Raw genomic sequence first — 17,906 nt, 5'->3', positions numbered from 1 at the left:
ACACCAGGCTCAGTGTTTCTAAGTCTCAGGGGGCTTTGCACACCAGGGCTCTGCACACCGGGCTCAGTGGTTCTAAATCTCAGGCGGCAATGGGACAATGTGTAGAATTTTGAGGAAAAGGTCTGCCCTCCCCCCCAAATTTCATTCCAATCAAGTTCCTCCAGTGAAGGAAACATACCGGTGCTTTAGATCTTTGAGGGCTGGGAAAGGTACGCCCATGTACTCTCGCTGCGAAAGACCGTCCCCAGATGAGCTAATGCCTCAGAGGTGAGTGGAGTCATGTGCCTGGCAGTTCGTAGCATGCGGCATAAAAGGACTGGAAGCAGCTTCTGAAGGTGGTTTAACCGCAGAGTCAGGGAGGTAATGACACATCAGTCCCAAAACGACAAGTGCCAAATTTAGTCCTAAAGGCAAAGTTGTATCTGTCACGCGTTCATTCGGCAAATAGTAAACATTGCAGAGGACAGCGGGCAGGGGCCGGTCTTAGGTCAGTGGACAGAGTCCCTGCTGTGCGGGGCTGAGGTCAAACGGAGCAGGCGGACAACGAACGAGTAAGCGTAACACGTGTCTGGTGGTGTGACCGCTCTGGGAAACATAAGCCAGCTGAGGCAGCCGGGAAGGCCTCCCCGGGAGGGGGACACTCAGCCCCGACGGGAAGGAGGTGAAGGAAGGGGGATCCTGCAGGTTTGTGGAGAGGAGGGCTGCAGGCAGCAGGGAGGGCCTGTGCAAAGGCCCTGAGGCGAGGGGATGTTTGGAGTGCTCTGGACTGCTTGGAGGAGGTCTGGTTGCTGGCCGCTGACCAGACAGCCTTGTTGGGGGTCTGAGAGCTGGGAGGGGGGTGGAGGGGGCAGAGGGAAGGGACGATGTTTACCTGCAGTTTTGCTCTAAAGAGCGGCAGAGAGAAAACTAAGAAAAGAGCAAAAACCAATAGCGTGTCTTGGCCTGAAACATCAGGTTATGTTAAGATGCAGGAAGGGATTGGTGTGGAGGGAAGAGCATGGGATCCCTGTGGGCTCGTGGGGCCGGGGGCCGGGACTGCAGGACACAGAGCTCGGGAGGTGTGAGGGAAAGTGGGAGCCTCCGCCTCCCAGATACGGTGGGAGGAGAGAAGGTTTGGAAATTCTGCGTGTTATATGATTGCGATATTACAACACACACACACACACACACACACACACACAGTTTTTACAGGAGGAAATGTTTGAAGTTGTCACTTCTCTGTACATGGTCTGTGGTTGGAATGTTCTTTTTGAGTACTTTTGTACACAAGAAATGTTTCTTAACTGCTTCGGTAAGCAGCATATATATATATTAAATTTCCTTTTAAGAAATCCTTCTCTGGGTGCCTGGGAGGCTCAGTCAGTTGAGCATCTGACTCTTGATTTCGGCTCAGGTCATGATCTCGAGGTTCGTCGGTTTGAGCCCTGCATTGGGCTGCATGCTGACAGCACAGAGCCTGCTTGGGAATCTCTCTCTCCCCCCCTCTTTCTGGCCCTCCCCTGCTCTCTCTGTCCCTCTCAAAATAAATAAACACACTTAAAAAATAAAAGAAATTTAACAAGCCTTTTTACATCCTTATGCAAAAGAGTGAGGCTGGACCCCTACCTCACACCGTATCCAAACATTCGCTCAACGTGGATCAAAGACCTAAACGTAACAATAAGACAATAAAACTCTTGGGAGAAAAATTAGAGAAAAGCTTCATGACGTTGAATTTGGTGACTGTTTCTTGGATAGGACACCAAGGGCACAGGCCTCTGTCAAAACGAAACCCCTTGTATGTCAAGGACATAATCGGTCAACAGAGGGAACAGGCGACCGACACATGCACCTGCTGGGGGCACATCTGACGAGGGGCGAGTGTCCAGAGTGCACAGGGGAGGTGACCACGCTCTGGAGATGCTGGTGGTTGCGCGTTATGAATGCACTTAATGCTGCCAAACTGTATACCTAAAAATGGTTCAAAGGTACATTTTATCTTAAATATATTTCACTACAATTAAAAAGACATCACAGCTCCTTTAACAGGACGGTGCTCTAGCCAAGGTCAGCCTCGGCCATCCCATGCGACCCCTTCTCGGTCCCCACCTCAGGCCTGTGCCCACACTGTCCTTCTGCACGGCCGCCTTCCTTCCACCTGCCCCTGTCCCTTAAGGCCCGGCTCAAGGTCCTGTCCTCCACCCACACGGTTGTACTCGGGACCCCAGGCAGGGAAACACCCATTCTGGGGTCACCGGGCAGGCTAGTGCCCAGGGTAGGTCTGATGCCAGTGTTTCTCACCCACGCCCAGCCTCCCCAGCCCTCCCTGGGCACCTGCTCCCGGGCACGTAGCTGTGTCCTGGGTGGTGTTGCACCGGGAGGGTCTCAACCGTGCCAGGTGCCCAGAGCCTTGTTCTGTGTTCACTGCGGCCACGGAGTCCACTGGAAGGAGGGTGTTATAAGGCCACGTTTCCGTGAACGCGGCCCCCTGGGGCTGCTCTCCAGCAAAGCTGCCCTTTGCAGCCCGGTGACAAGCAGAAGTGATTCAGGGTGTCCCCGTGCGAGGACAGCCGCGTGGTCTCTCGTACCAAACCGAGTGAGGCTTCAGGGCAAGGTCCCTGCCCGCTCACCCCAGCCCTAGGCTCGCTCTTTCAGGGTGGGGCGGGGAGAGCCAGATGCACAGACAGGGACAGACTCCCCTGCAGAGAGAGCTGCTCGCCGCCGGGCTCCAGGGCTCCCAGGACCTCTCCTGAGGAAGAAGGCTTCACATAGCGCTTAGCTGTGGGTGTTTCTCCCCACGGCCCTTTCAGTCCGCCGAGCGCTGGGATCACCTCGGAGGCCACACGGCCGTTGCTCAAAGAAGTGTGCCACACGGGGCACGAAAGCTTCATGCTTCGTGAAGAGGGTGTCCCCGGGGTGAAAGAGACGACAATATACACGGAAGGGCCTTATGATGCCTTTTTGTAAAAATCAGAAAGGGTATGTGCCTACTCGTCCCTCCTATCCGGGTCTGGAAGCAGATTCTCCAAACTGTGCCTCTCGGAGGCGGGACTCGGGCTGATTTTTCCTTTAATGACTGCCTTTCTCTACACAGACACGTACTGAGGGTACGACGGTCGAGAGTTACTTTGGAGCCGTGTTCGTGTGCGTGCACACGTGTGTGCGGGTGTGCGCGTGTGCCATGTAGGCATGGATGTGCACGCACACACCTGTGTGCACATCGTGTGAGTTCGAGCGGTGTGGGCAGGTGTTGTGGGAACGTTGCTCCGTCTGGGTGCGTGTCAGTGTTTATAGGCCGGTCACTGTCTTCTCCAGCAGACAGGCCTGGTCCCCAGGGCCATTCCCAGGGCCAGGAGGAGGGTTCTTCCCAGACTTGCGGTCCTGGGGTTGTTTCCGGAGGGGGGAGGGGGGCTGGCCGCCTCCAGCTGGTGGCCGGCGGGTGTCTGGGATGCTCAGAGCTCAGGACTGACCTCCGGCGCCCGGAAGGCGGAAGGTCAGGTCCACCAACAACCTCAGGGGAAAACACTCACTTTCCCATCTGTCACCGCAGAGGAGCAGAGCTTGGCCGGGCCGGGAAGCAGCCGCCTCCATTGTACAGATGTGGAAACTGAGGCCCAGGGAGAGCATGAAACTTGCCCAAATCACGGAGCTGGTGAGCGGCCGCGGGGCACGGACTCCTGGGCTCAGAGCTTTGCCACCACCCCAGGCTCCAGGTGGACGTGATTTGGGGGGACACTATTCAACCCGTTCCCTGTCCTCAGGCTCTTTCCAGGCTCCCGAGCCAGATTTTCAGCCTGTAGGCAAATAGCACTTGCTGTTAATTTCTCGACACCCCCCCCCATTCCCGGTGCCGCTTCTGTCCCCCAGCCGCAAGGCCCGCGGCCCTCATGAACGTGAAAGAAATGAGCCGTTAGTGACTAAGCAAAGTGTCAAAACAGACACAGGTGATGGGGGCGGGTCCTCCCCTCACCCCTCCCAAAGGAAAGGAAACCCAGCTCTCAGAATCCAGACCCCAGACCCAGAACAAAGGAGCCCTCGGGGGGGAGACAGGATCACACACACCGTGGAGGCCCTGAGCCGCCGGCTTCCCCGGAGGAAACCGCCAGCTTCCGCCTGGGCTCCTGCCTCCCACAGGGCCAGCCGCGCTCACACGGACCAACCTTCCCCGGGACCCACCACTGCCAGGAAGCCGGTCTCCGGTCTCCTTCCCAGGCTCCAGGACAGGCTTTCCCCTGTCCCTCCCTCGGGGGGACTCGGGCGGCTGGTATGGAGGAGACCGGCGCCCCCTGCCCGCCTCCGTCTGTGTTTGGTGAGGGGCCCACAGCCAGGGGTCTATCTGACATTACACCCACAGCCCCACCTCCCTCACTGCCCTCTATGGGGCAATGGAGGGGGGGCGAATGGCCCTGGACAGGTGGGAGCGGCAGGAAGACGACCCCCCCCAGAAATGTCCACGTCCTAACCTTGGATCGTGTGAACGTGACCTCATACGGCAAAACAAGGAGTTTGGAGATGAGTTTACGTGAAGGATATGAAGAGGGGGGTTATCCCGGATTAGCTGGTGGGTCCGACCTGGGTTCGCAAGCATCCTTCTCGGGGGTGGGGGGAGCAGAGTGTGAGCGCACACAGGGGGCGGGGGGGGTGATGGGGGAGGTTTCCAGGATGCACCCTGGAAGGTTCCAGAGACACAGCCACCGGCCCAGCGGTGCGGCAGCCCAGCCCCCGAAGCCGGAAAGGGCAGGAAGCCGTTGTCCCCAGGGCCCCCGGAGGGAGGAGCCCCATCCGACTCCCCCATTTCAGAGTCTGCCCCCAGACGGTGAGAGGGTAATTTCTGTCGTTTTAAGCCCCCCCCCCCCCGCATGTGTTACAGCCGCCACAGGAAGCTAACGCACTCTTACCCTTGAACAAATGAATATGAAGTTAAAAAAAATCTTGAAATACTGACTCACAGTCCAGACCCCTACGTCCACCTGCCGCGTTTCCCTCACCCCTGCCCCTTCCCCCAAAGGACCCACGCAGCCCACGGAAGAGAGGGACGTGCCGGGACCAAGCCCACCAGCGCCGGAAACCTGGGCAGCGGGAAGGGTCGGACGAGCGGAGACTCAGTCCCTCGGTGGTCCCCAAGGCTGCCCGCTGGACTCTGGACTTTCAAAAATTCCAACGCCGGGTCTCCACCTCGGGCCAAATGACGAGAAAGTCGGGCCCCAGTGATTGCAGAGACTGTGTTCTCTCCATTCGTAGGGACCCAATCACTTTGGTTTTATTTATGTATGTATTTTTACTGTTTACTCATTTTTGAGTCAGAGTGTGCAGCAGGGGACGGGGGGGGACAGAGGGGGGAACAGGGGGGGACAGAGGGGGCACAGAGGATCTCCAGTAGGACAGCAGAGAGCCCGAGGTGGGGCTCAAACTCACATACCGTGAGATCACGACGTGAGCTGAAGTCAGATGCTTCACCAACTGAGCCCCCCAGGCGCCCCTCACTTTGGTTTTAAGTGTGGCCACGTTAGGATGGGAACTTGGCCAACTGGGGATGTTCCTCCCCTTGCCCTCAGTTCTCAGGGGTAACGGTTGGCTCAGCTGCCGAGGAGACACCCCCAGCCCTGGACGCCCCTGCTGGCCGCGGGGTCTGGTGCTGGGGGCGGGGTGTCCCATCCTGCCGGCCCTCGCTCACACCCTCCTTAAGGGGGCTGCCAGCCGGGTGACCCCCAGAGGACTCTCAACACGTCCACGGCCTCCACGCCGGGGGGTCTGACAGGCCGTCGCCCTCAGCCAGAGTCGCTCTGTTGCTGGAGCCGCGTCGGATAACGTTCTTCGCGCCACCCCGATCTGATTCCCTAAGGGAGTTCGGGGGCCCCACGGCAGAAGGGGCCCTTTGTAGTCAAAGTCCCCCCCGCTTGGCCCAGAGCCTCCCCCACTCCCAGCGCCCCCACGAGAGCGTCCTTTTGTTAAATTGGTGAACCCGCGTGGGTACGCAGCCCCCAGTTCACGTCAAGGTCCCTCCCGGCGTGTGCCTTCCGCGGGCTCGGACACGCGTGTGATGGCAGGCAGACCCGCCGTTATGGTCTCGCCCGGCGCGGCCCACTGCCCTCAACACCCCTGGGCTCCGACCTGTTCTGCCCTCCCCGGCCCCCAGCCCCCCGCCACCGCTGACCTTACCGTCCCGCCGTCCTGCCTGTTCCGGAATGTCCCGTGGATGGTCGGCCACACGGCGTGCAGCCTTTTCAGACTGGCCGCTTGCCCTCCGTCGTGCGCGTCCACACTTCCTCCGGGTCTCTTGCCCGCTTGATGGCCTCCAGACTTTGCTCTGAGCCCTACGAGCCCAGCCCTCCCGGAATTAAAAACAAAACCCACCCGATGTCGAGGGCTGCCGAGTGGGGCCGGCACGGGGGAGGGGAGAAGGGGTGAGGGGTGCCGGGGAGGCTGCTACAGGCTCAGGACAGCCGGACAGCGGCGTCTGCTCCCAGAGCTGCCTTCAGTGACCTCGGGTGGGCCCCCGGGATTGGCCAGGCTGGGAGGGTCCCCTCCGCGGGAATCAGCCTCAAGGTGGCAAACCTCACGTGAGTCGAATCAGGATGGCGGTCGTCGGGGGCACGTTGTTTCTCCTGCCGGCGGCCTCGTGTTCGCCAGGGGGCTCGGCTGGCTACGCGGAGGCCTCGGGGCTCCCGGCCCGCGGTAAGCAGCCGAGCCCCGAGCGTGCAGCCACGCTTTCCAAGCCTCTGCCTGCGTCCTGCACGCTCATGTGCACCGGCCAGAGCCGCTCAGGGGGGAGGAGACGCCGTCTCTGCAGGGAAGACGGTACCCGACCTCCTATCACGTCTGCCGACACAAAGGGTGCTTCGGCACGAACCTGGACGTCTCCCGGGGCGCCTGCGTGAGGCTGGCTGGGGACTGTGTGTGCACGTCTGCTGTGGCATTTGCCCCTTTATTTAAAACGGTCCACCCTGTGTGTGTGTGTGTGTGTGTGTGGTTACATTGTATACACGTGCATATGTATGCTGTTCGTATCACATGTAATAAACACACACACACACACACACACACACACACATGCACAGAGTTACCCCAGCTCGGGACACATGCAGGTGTCTTCTCCAAGTCTGTGTCTTGTCTTACCACCATGTCCGTGATGTCTTTTCATGCAGGATGACTTATCACTTCTTAAAAATGGTTATTTAGGGTCACCTGCGTGGCTCAGTCGGTTGTTAAGCATCCGACCCGGGCTCAGGTCACGCTCTCGCGGTCCGTGGGTTCGAGCCCCGCGTCGGGCTCTGTGCCGACAGCTCAGAGCCTGGAGCCCGCTTCGGATTCTGTGTCTCCCTCTCTCTCTGTCTCTCTCTCTCTCTCTTAAAAAATAAATAAAACCATTCAATTTTTTTTAAGTTTACTTATTTTTGAAAGAGAGAGTAGAAATCGGGGAGGAGCAGAGAGCCCACTGTGGGGCTCAAACTCACGAACAATGAGACCACAACCTGAGCCGAAGTCACGAGCTGGACGCTTAACCGACTGAGCCCCCCGGGTGGCCCCCACTCCTTTATTTTCCTTGGTTTGATGGTTTTCTGTGACCTTTAGGACCAGGTGGACTAGAAGTGGGGGGGCACCACCCGGCCCCCCTTGGGCCCACACGGAACCCGTTCAGGCTCCACGGAGGGGAGAAAGCCTTCGTGAGCTGGGGCGGGTCTCACTTGCTGAGGGTGTTTATCTCCGGGGGGGCTGGGAGGACGCAGAATGCCTTCCTGCATCCGTCGAGTGGCTCCGGGGTCCCTCCCTTGCCCTTCTCTGAAAACCCCGCCCAGCCCTCCCCTGGCCTCACCACTTCCCCAAATTGATGGGTCTCCAGAGAGGTTCCCCCGCCCTGCAGACAGGCGCACCAGAGCCGTCACAGACACGGAGCCCACCCTGCGTGTTCTGGGAAGGACGCCCCTGTTTCCCGGAGACACCCCGGCCCCGTGTTCCCTCTTCCCCGGGACGCCATGCAAACCCGGCCCAAAGCCACAGAGGTTGTGAAATGCTTTCGGTTCTGGCTGGAGGTGCACAGGCGAGGGTGGACGAGGGCCGTGCTCGCAGCTGGAAACGGCTGCCCCGGGGCGACAGCAAGGCCCCGCACCGTCCCTTGTGTCCAGGGGCGCAGGCCCACCCGGAAGATCGCCCTCTGCTCAGGGGGACCCAGACTGTCTGGGTCCCGCAGCCGTGCGGAGGGCGGCTGAGAGCCCGGGGTCCCGACGCCCGGCCCTCCCTGTCTCTCCTTCCTTAACTGCAAGTGCGGGAGCCAGGCCCAGGCCTCACACGTGGACGAGTGGAGCCCGGAGAGCACGGACAGGTGGGCGCACAGGTGCACAGGCGGGGACGGAGCTGGGGAGGACAGCCAGCGGCGAGGCTGAACGCGGCCCCTGCAAGGTGGGGTCAGGCTGCAGGGCCGCCTGGCCTTTGGCCTTGGTGTGTGTTATCCGAGCCTCGTAGCAAATGATCATGAACTTCTCGGCTGAAAACGACACGCATTTGCTGCTTCACACTTTCTGGGGGTCAGGAGCTGGGCCCAGCTCTCTGCTCAGGGTCTCAGCCAGCTGCAGTCAAGGTGTCCGCGGGGGCCGTGATTTGAGCTGAGGATCGGGGACCCCTCCCAAACCACATGGTTGTTGGCAGAACTCAGTTCCTTGTGGTTGCAGGACTGAGGTCCCCGTGCTCGAGGGCAGCCGCAGGGGACCCCAGAGCTCCTTGCATGTGGCCCCTCTACGGGAAGTTCACACCGTGGCTGTTTGCTTTCTCAGGGCCACAAGGAGAGCAGCTTAGATCTACTCCTTGCAGGGAAGGCTGGACCCTCTGTTAGAGGGATCGCCTGGTTAGGTCAGGCCCACCGGGATACTCTCCTGTTTGAGTAACCCCGTCCACTGATGAGACATAATTACATCTGCAACCCACTTCACGTTTTCCATGGAACATAACCTACTTCTAGGAGTGAAACCCCCTGGCTGCAGCTCACTCAGGGAAGGGGGTTGCTTTCTGTCTGGGGGAAAGCACACCCTGTCCTCTTTCACCTTGTCACGTCGGCCGTGGTGACCCCAATAAGCCCCCGTTTGTTAGGGCACCAGTGTTTCGAAAGCAGCCGTCAACCCTCCTAACACCTTGGCACGGAACTTCTCTTGTCCTTCGCGTACAGGAAGCTGAGGCTCGCGGAGGGCAAGGCCCATCAGCACACGTGCCTTTGCCGGGCGTTCCGGGTCACACAGGCGCGGAGAGAAGCAAAGCCTGGGCTCGCACAGACCCCCCGCCCCGTGGCCGACAGACAGGTTCCCCGACCCGTGCAGCCGGTGGCCAACAGACCCCCTCCCAGGCCAGGTGCACGCGGCCCGGGAAGCTCGGGCTGACCCCCCCCAAACGCAGCTGCGACCACGGGCCACGCAGACCTTCTTGTCCCCAGCACAGTGTCAGGGCCGCCGGGACACCTCTCCTTGGCGAGGGAGGGCCCTCTGCAGCCGGGGGTCCAGGTCTCCCTGAGGGGGGCCCCTCCCGTCGCCAGAGACCCGGCCTGGGAGAGCGCCCAGCCTCACACCAGGCACGCCCACCGCCCGCAGCTCCCGCCCGCTCCCTGTTCGCAGGTGATGGGGCTGCCGTCGCTCCACGGTGACGAAGAGGATGACGGATGCTGTGTGTCCTTGGGACGGTCGCTATCCCTCTCTCAGCTTCAGTTTCCCGATCCAAAGCCAGAGCCCGCCTACGCTTGGGTCAACATTTGTCCCTCGTAAGAACCCGGTGCCCAGAAAGAGGTGGTCTCCACGGAGGCAGAGACGGCCAAGCCGGGGTGGGGACGTCCGGGACCCTGAAGTTAGGAAGTGGGGCTGTGTGACCCTGGGGGGGTTGCCTTCCCTCTCTGTTTGGGGAGGTGGATGGGAGTCTCCAGGGACCCCTGGCAAGGAGTGGTTTTATCCCTGGCCCGGGGGCTCCTCCTGGAGGAGGGGCCATTTGTCCCCCCTCATCATCCCCACGTGGCTCAGCCCTGAGCACGGCCTGCAGCAGCTGGTGATCCCGCACGCGGGTCCCCAAACGGGCCCGGTGGAGACGCCTCCTTCTACGGCTGGGGCAGCGGGGCTCCTGGGCTGCGTGCCCAGTCGGCGCACGGGTGCCAGGCACGTGCCCGTCTCACACGCGCTCTGCTCCAAGAGGGGCTCCGGGGTTACCGCCTGGGGCCCTGGTCTCTGAAGGGCCCCCCCGCTGCCCGCCCCCTCCTTGCTCTGGCCGAAAACGAGGCACTGGCCGCCCAGCTCTGTGCCTGGCACGTGCTCTCTCTTCTTCCTCAGGACCTTGCGGTAGGTTTGGTTTTGGTGACAGATGAAGAAGAGACTGAGGGTCTGAGATGCGAAGAGACTCGACCAGTGACTCAGCCTTTGGTTCAGAGTTCCGGAGCCTGTGGTTGTTGGAGCGCATCCCGTGGTGCATCATCAGAAGGAAGCAGGCAACTCTTAGCCCGGGGTCCGGCACCGAGCCCTCGGCTCCGTGAGTCCTCCCTCGACCCCCGTACGGGGGCCATCGGTCTCGTTTTACTTTCGACCAAAACTGGGGCTCCAATGAACTCACCCCAAATCCCCAGCCTCTGAGTGGGGGGCTGGGGGTGGAACCCAGGAGTTGAACGACAGAACGTGCCCTCGGGGCCACCAGGCCTGCTGCCCCAGGGCAACGGGGAGGTCCCAGCGGGCAGGGGTGGGGCGCTGGGAACCCCGGGCGGGAGGGGTGAGGGCCACAGCTGGAGGTCAGGGAAGGCGCGGGTTCTGAGGCAGGTGGTGGCCCCCGAGTGACCTGCCCAACAGTCCGACCCGACACGGGGAGGCTGCAGGCCCAGCGCGGGTCGTCAGGTCGTCCTGTTTTCAATTACAGCGCGGTCTCCTCCCATGTTCCCCTCCCAGCGACCGCGAGAAGCCAGTTTGGGGTCAAAGTTAGAAGCTTCCCCGGCTTCTGCGCCCGCTTCTGGAAGGCTCTCTGCTGCCCCCTGGTGGGAGAGGCCGGGGCGGGGCCTGCAGGCCGCCTCTGAGCCGGGCAGGAGGGGGGGGGGGGGAATCCCCCAGACCCCAGCGGCAGAGGCAGGAAGGATAGTGGAGAGCCCCTGCCGGCCTCAGTTTCCCCTTCTGCTAAAGGAGGGTCGTGGAGGAGGGGGAACAAGAAGTGACGTGGGCGGTGTCTGTGGGGAGACAAAAATGTATCCGGACCAGGCACAGGCGGGCGGCTGGACCACATCTACCTGCACAAACGCCTCTGAGTCGGTCACTTTCAATGGTTCATTTTATCTTACGTGAATGTCACCTTGTTTGACAAAATAAATTAAAGAAAAAGAGATCGGAACAGTGCCGTGCGGGTGAGAACCACTTGGGACGCCCACGGCCTCTCTGAGCCTCAGTTTCCCTGGCTGTAAGTGGAGGGTTCCTGGCACGTGGGGGCCCAGACGAGCCCCTAGACGCACTCACAGCAGCACATTCCGCACAGGGCTGGAGGCCACCCCCCTCCCGGCCTGGCTGGCTGGCGGGTGCAGGTGGGACCGGCCGGGCTGGGCCAGAGGACTCTCAGGTGACGGAGCGTGTGGGCCGCGTTCCCCTCGCTCGCCTTCGGGACGCAGGAAGGGGCAGAGGCGCAATGACGTGCTAACACCTTCTTCCAGGACGCGCCCCTGGGTCCTGATGCTGACACATCCCCCCGAGGCAGGCGGGCTGGTGGTACAGTGGTTACGGCTCTGCCCCACCTACCTGCTGTGTGACGGCGGGCAGGGCACCTACCCTCTCTGTGCCTCGGCCGGAAATGCAGACAATGACAGACCCGACGGTGCGGGCCCGGTGAGGTCGGCGTGAGGGTTAAAGGCAGAGCACAGAGCCTGACACACGGTGAGGGCACGGGGAAGGGGGAAGATGCCCAGGGGACCCCACCACCGCCTTCCGCTCTGACAGGCCAGGAAATGGGTGCGAGGGGCGTGATTTGCCTGAGGCCACACCGCGCGGGGCTGGCAGGGGGACCTGGCCCGGGTCGGTCCGACTCAGTCCTTCCAGCTCACAGCAGCAGGGCGGGCCCCCGGGGACGGGGCTTGGTCCCTGGACGCTCCCCAGGCGGTAGGCCAGGGGAGGGGGCCTTGCGGGCTTTGGCAGGCTGCCGCAAAATCGTTTATTGCTATCAGACCCCTACGGTCCTGCCTCTGTTTCCCAGAAAATGAGCCTCCCAGAGACACTAGGAGAGGCGAGGACAGGGGAGCTCAGGGCGAGGGGCCGGGGGCCAGCCAGGGTGCCCGCCCCCAGCACCGCCCCGGGGCCAGGTTGACTCTGCGGATGTTGAGCTCGGTGGCGAAGGTCCTGGCCTTCTGGTAGAAGAAGAGGGACTTCTCGCGGTCCAGGAGGAAGTTGTGGTAGATGGTGGCCAGGCGCGTGTAGATCTTCATCTGGGCCTTCTTGTTGCCGAGGTCCACGGCCGCTGCCAAGGCCAGCTGGTAGTACCCCGCCGCGTCGAAGGGGTCCTGAAGGAGGCCCGACATTAACACGCCCCCTGGCTGCAGGCAGGGGCTGGCCGGCCTGTGTCCCCAGAGGCTGCTCCGTGCCCGGCCCCCCCATCACCTCCACCCAGTCCCTCCCGACGGACCACTCTAACTGGGACAAGCCCCAGTTCAGCAGCCCTGGCTCCTCCCTGCCCCCACACAGAGAGAGCATAAAAGCAGGTACGCAGAGCGGTTCAACAAACACTCCCGAGCCCCTACCGGGCACTGGACCCCGTGCAGGGCGGGAGCCACGGCTGACTCTGGGGCCACGTCGACCACAGGGGTGACCGGCGGCCGGTGGCAGCCCCAGGTGGCACCTGAGTCAGCCTGAGGTGGACTTGGAGGGCTGCCTGGAGGAGGGGACAGCCTCACTAAAGAGCTGACCAAAGTGGGTGGTTGGGAGTTGTGTATCCGTATGCATGTGTGTGCATGTGTGTGCGTGTGGACGTGCACACCTGTGCCTGGAACAGCCAGCGGGCGGCAAACAGGATTCACGCCCAAATCTGTCCCGTTCCAGCCTTGTTCTTTCGTCCCTGAGGCCCCGTGTACAGATGACCTCGATTCAGGGAGACCATTGGCAAAGATGCCCATGGCCCCCCAACCTCTAGAGCGGCGCTTGCCCAGGCCTGTCCCGTAAAGGGGGCTCGGAGGAATCTCTTGCCCTCCTGGCCACGTGGCTGACGGTGTGAAGTCGGCCCGTGGCCCCTGATGGAATTTCCAAGCCGTCGTCACGGTGAGGACAGACGTGCTGTCGACAGAGTGGCCATGGTGCGGCTGGCGAGCTGCCTGGTCCCAGCCTCTTGGGCTCAGGGACCTGGGCTTCTCAGCTGCAGCCCTGCCCCGTGGAGAGATAAGGTCCCCGTCCCCAGGGCCTGGGCGTCAGATCAGCTACCTCTGGGCCTGCAGCTGCCCCCGGCCCGGCCCCGACCCCCATCTTGGACACCTTTTTTGCCTCCCAGCCCGTTTCCCCCTCTTGTACAGAGCTGCTTAGGAATCAGTCACACGGGACCCGGGTCAGGCCCCCCCCTCGGATGGGCCAGGGGTCAGGGGCATGTATTGCAGATGACAGAGGGCTCTGGGTGTAAGAGCTCAGGTGAGGCTGGCCACAGTCCTGCCCCACCGCCAGGCTCCGTGGCCCCGACACAGGGGAGGGCCCGGCCCAGAGCCCAGCCTGGGATATAGACACGTATGCGGGTCGCAGGGTCAGAGGCTCGTGGGTTCTAGGATCCCGGGCACTGGAGCCCCATGGAGCTCTGCTAATCCTACTCTGGTCAACTGACCGTGCCTGGCCCTCAGCCTATGCCCTGCCTCCAGGGGGCTCCACTCTTCTAGAACAGTAAAGCTTTCGCAGGCAGAACCAACCACACAGAGCCTGGGTCACACAGACTGGAAGGTAGTGAGGCTACGTTGCAGTACCCCCCCACCCCCGCTGCCCCGGCCGACAGGCTCCCCAAGAACCACCCAGCGGACACAGGAGGCTGTAGTGACCACTTGTGACCACCAGGTGTCACCGGTGCACAGCCAAGGCTGCCCCGGGGAAGGGGGTTGGGGGCTACCAACTGGGTGGGGGTCTTCTGGCGCCACCCCAGCCCCGAGGGGCCATTCAGTGGGGAGGGGGAGGGAGAAGTCGGCCCCTGGGCTGGGGCACCCGCCCTTCAGCCGGCACGGAGCAGGGACACCGCGCAGGGATGACGCTAGGCCCCGGGTGGGGTGATGGGGGCCTCTGCCTGTGCAGGCGAGTGATGGAGAGACATCTCTGGGTTCTGGTCTGTGAGGTCCCAGCTCCAGCGCCTCCAGCCCCCACAGGGCAGGAACTGCCCGGAGTGGTGTCCCTGCTACAAACCCCCGGGGGACATGAGGATTAAAGGGGACTCGGGATTCTAGGAAGGAGTCGCTCTGCCCACAGTGGTCAGCTTCCAGGAGGAGGTGCCGGGATCTGGGTAGCACCCTACAACCTGGGTCTCTGGTGGGTCTCTAGTGACTCGTCCCTGCCCCCGGAACGTCCTGTCCCCGTCCTACCGCCTCGGCGGCTCACTCCTGCTTGACCGTCACGACTCGGCTTTGCCGTTACCGTGCCCGGGAGGCTCCCCCGACTACACGGCCGTGTCTGCTCTGACCCAGTGGCTCCCAGGGTCCGTTCACACGTCAGCCGCCCCCACGGGCTGGGGGAGCTCCGACGGCGTCTGCTGACCTTGCCTGTGCCGCAGAGCCAGGCCCGGAGACGCCGGGGCCCCGGGGCCCGTGTGTGGTCCCCCTCCACGTGGGAGCAAGGGCTCCCGACGCGCCCGGGCCCCGCCGCACACCCCCCCCCCCCCGCGCCCACCTTCAGGTCGTAGAAGATGATGTCACCGAGCACCAGGTACACTTTCACGTAGTACAGCGTCTCCTCGGCGAACTGCAGGGGCGAGCTGCAGAGTGACAGGGCCTTGAGGTAGAAATGCTCTGCCAGCTCGCCGTGGCCCAGGCGGTGGTGCAGGGCGGCTAGCCGGTGGTAGGCCACTCTCTCGTTCAGCCGGTCCCCTAAGGTCGCAGGGGAGGGGGCACGCGTGAGGCTACGGCTGCGGGTGGCGGCGGGCACAGGCCAGCTCCGGCCCCCAAGCCAGCCGCTTCCTGTCCCGAGACTCACTCTTCCCATCTGCACAATGGGCCTGATGTTGCAGGCTCGCTGTCCACCTCAGGAAGGTGGACCTGCCCATGGGGCCTGCTCTGTACCTGCCTGTGGCGCCTGGAAGGGGTGACGGGGAGCCCCAAAGTCAGGCAGTCGCAAACCCCGGGGCTCGGTCCACCCGCACACACGACGCTCACCCTTCCTGGTGTATGAGCTGCTGCTCCCCGCCCCCCACCCCACGCCCTCCGGATGTCTCCAGATCGTCCCCCTTCCAGGCGAGCACTGTGGGGTCTGCACACCCAGTCCTGTCTCCGAGGGGAAGACAGGTGGCTGGGAGCAGCACAGTTAGGTGCTGGGACACGAGGTGCCCGGCAGTGAGGGGATCTCGCCAGCCAGGTGACAGCGGGGCTGGCTGAGTGTGGCGAGGAACAAGGGTAAGGGACGGCACGCAGACAGGCGCGTGCCGGGGCTGGTGACAAGCCGGGGTGTCCAGACCGCGGGGCATGGTGGCCGGCCTTGGTGGTCAGCTGGCCAAGAAAGCCCAGCCACCCCGTGAGTGCGAGGTGTCCCCCGGGGCATCCCAGCCCGCCTGCACGGAGGAGGCGGCTTGCAGACGGAAGCAGCCCCGCACGCGGGCCGGGTTCCACGCCTCGGCCCTTCTGCGCCCGCCCTCCAGGTCTCCCCCGCCGGGGCCGGGGCGCAGGGCTTACCCAGGGTGATGCTGAGCGCCAGGGCCATGTGGGCGAACTCCAGGCCCTCCCGGGGCGCGTCCAGCTCGGCCAGCAGTGCCACCAGCTTGTTGCACAGACGCAGCTCGGCCTCCTGGTTCCCTGTGGTGGAGGCCAAGGGCAGCGCCCGATCCTGCCACACGGGCGGGTGGGTCAGGCCTCACCCGCGGCGGCCGGCCCGGGACCAGCACCCCCTCAGAGCCCCGACCGCACGCTGGGAGCGTCCTCCCCATCATCCCGCTGTATCTCTGTTCGGCTCAGAGAGGTCCTGGCAGCCCCAGGGCACTGAGCCACCAGCAAGCTGGGATGTGGCCTGCAGCCCATCTGTCTCAGCAGCCTGGGACCAGCCCGTCCCCGGACGGTGAGAGCCTGACCAGGAGGGCCCGACCCCGCGGTCTAAACACACACGTTTCTCTGTTCCCCAGGGCTGAGCCGCAGGCCATGAGCTGGGCGCGCAGGCACACGCAGACCTGGGCCCCGGGGCTGTGTGTCCCGTGATACACCCCTGTGCCTCTCTGAGCCTCAGTTTCCTCATCTGCGAAGTGGAACAGGACTGGCCTCCCTGAGGTTTGAGGTGCTGTAAGCCTAAAGCTGCCTCCGTCCCTCAAACGGCCTCTCCTTTCTCTGTCCCTCCCAGGTGAGGGTGGGGGACAAGATCATCCCAGGCGAAACCACCAAGCAAGTAAGCGGGTGCGTGGGGCAGTCCTCCCTCCTGGCAGGAGGCCTCCGCCGGCCCCCCCAAACTCCCATGGAAGGCGCCCCCACCCCTGAGGCCCACCCTCACCGCCCGGCTCACCCGGTAGAAGGACACGGCTTTCTCCCGCTCCCAGGTCCCGTTGAAGAAGATGTCCCCAGCCGCCTCAAACAGCTCCAGCCCCAGGCTGGGGTCCCCCGTGTACAGGGCTGCGTTCTGGGCCACCTGCGGGCGTGCAGGAGCTCTCGTGAGACCCACAGGGCTCCCCCAGACCCTCGAGGCAACCCCGAGGACCCACAACACGTGCTCCGGGTGACTCTTTCCTCTCCCTCCAGAGGGACTGGCCTTGTTGAGTCCCTGTGCAGCTGGGGACATCACTTCCCACTACGTCCCATGGGGAGGCCCGTCCAGCTAGGGCGCCGGGGGTCCACAAGTGCGGGCTGCTGAGGAGTTTGGGAGCCAGCTCCGAGGTGGCCTCCGGGTCCCGGCGGTCACACCCGGACCCCGGCATTCTCTCCGCTGGGGTCCCCTCCACTGTGTCCCTCCGTGGCCCTTAGCAACACCTGCCTGTCTCTCCGAGCAGACGACTAAGACTGCTGCTTCTCTGCTGCATCTGGGGCCCAGCACGGTGCCTGGCCCATAATAGGTGCTCAACCAACACCAGCTGAGTGGACAAGAGTGGCCTAGCCCTGCCGGCAATCCAGAACCTTCTACAGTCCCATGAACCTTTGGCCTCTGCCCCTGTGAATCCCCTACTGCCAGGAAGCCCTCTTCCCAGTTGGGCACTGGCCCCACGCACCCTGCACCCCAAACCGACCGGAGCTCGCCCTCCCGGCCCCTCTGTGCACAACCGCACCCCTGCCCGCAGCTCTGCCCGCAGCCCCGAGGCGCCTGCCCCGTCAGCGGTGAGCCCCGGGACCCTCGGCCCATGGCCCAGGGAAGTACACAGCAAGCGCTCAAAAGTGAAAACACTCATTGGCCTCACGAGCCTCTCAATCTATTCCAAGTCATGTCAAGCTTGGAACACAACTGGAAACGGAGCTTCTGTGATAAGTGGGTTTTTTAAGGAGGCACGCCATTTGCCACTGAAGAAAATTCTTCTGTGTGCCAACGCGGTGGATGCGTCATTTGCACATTTATTGAGCGCTTGCTGTGTACCAACACGGTGGTGGCTGTGGTGAGGGGCACACGCCTCTGGCCCCTTGGGAGGGCTCGGATTGTTGTGGAAGATGCCGGGCAGTGGGGGTCCAGGGCTGGGAATACAGAGATGGGGGTCTAGGGCTGGGGCGTCCAGGGGTGGCGGTCCAGGGCTGGGAATCCAGGGCTGGGGGTTCAGTGGTGGGGGCCCAGGGCTGGGGGTCCACGGGTGGCAGTCCAGGGCTGGGAATACAGGGA

General features: G+C 62.9%; 1 protein-coding gene and 1 long non-coding RNA gene across 2 annotated transcripts in view; both read right to left on the bottom strand.

Annotated features, from left to right (window-relative positions):
• Positions 1-1,549: 1,549 nt before the first annotated feature.
• LOC121038900 (uncharacterized) lies at positions 1,550-6,972 on the bottom strand. Its single transcript, XR_005794559.1, has 3 exons — positions 6,139-6,972; positions 2,138-3,773; positions 1,550-1,831 (listed from the first exon to the last, which is right to left on the bottom strand). It is a non-coding gene; the product is annotated as an uncharacterized LOC121038900 (long non-coding RNA).
• A 4,260-nt stretch (positions 6,973-11,232) lies between these two features.
• The window catches only part of SH3TC1 (SH3 domain and tetratricopeptide repeats 1), a 47,571-nt gene continuing 40,897 nt past the window's right edge, over positions 11,233-17,906 (bottom strand). The window contains 5 exon segments of the mRNA XM_040495310.1: positions 11,233-12,463; positions 14,805-15,001; positions 15,800-15,950; positions 16,614-16,895; positions 17,704-17,891. Of these exon segments, the coding sequence (XP_040351244.1) occupies positions 12,206-12,463; positions 14,805-15,001; positions 15,800-15,950; positions 16,614-16,895; positions 17,704-17,891 (1,076 nt within the window). The 3' untranslated portion in view covers positions 11,233-12,205.

This window comes from Herpailurus yagouaroundi, unplaced genomic scaffold (assembly GCF_014898765.1).
Source record: "Herpailurus yagouaroundi ecotype Mexico unplaced genomic scaffold, PumYag 28, whole genome shotgun sequence".
NCBI classification, from domain to species: Eukaryota; Metazoa; Chordata; class Mammalia; order Carnivora; family Felidae; genus Herpailurus; species Herpailurus yagouaroundi.
The sequence above is the reverse complement of the archived record's forward strand: the minus strand, read 5'-3'. Positions and strand labels throughout refer to the sequence as shown.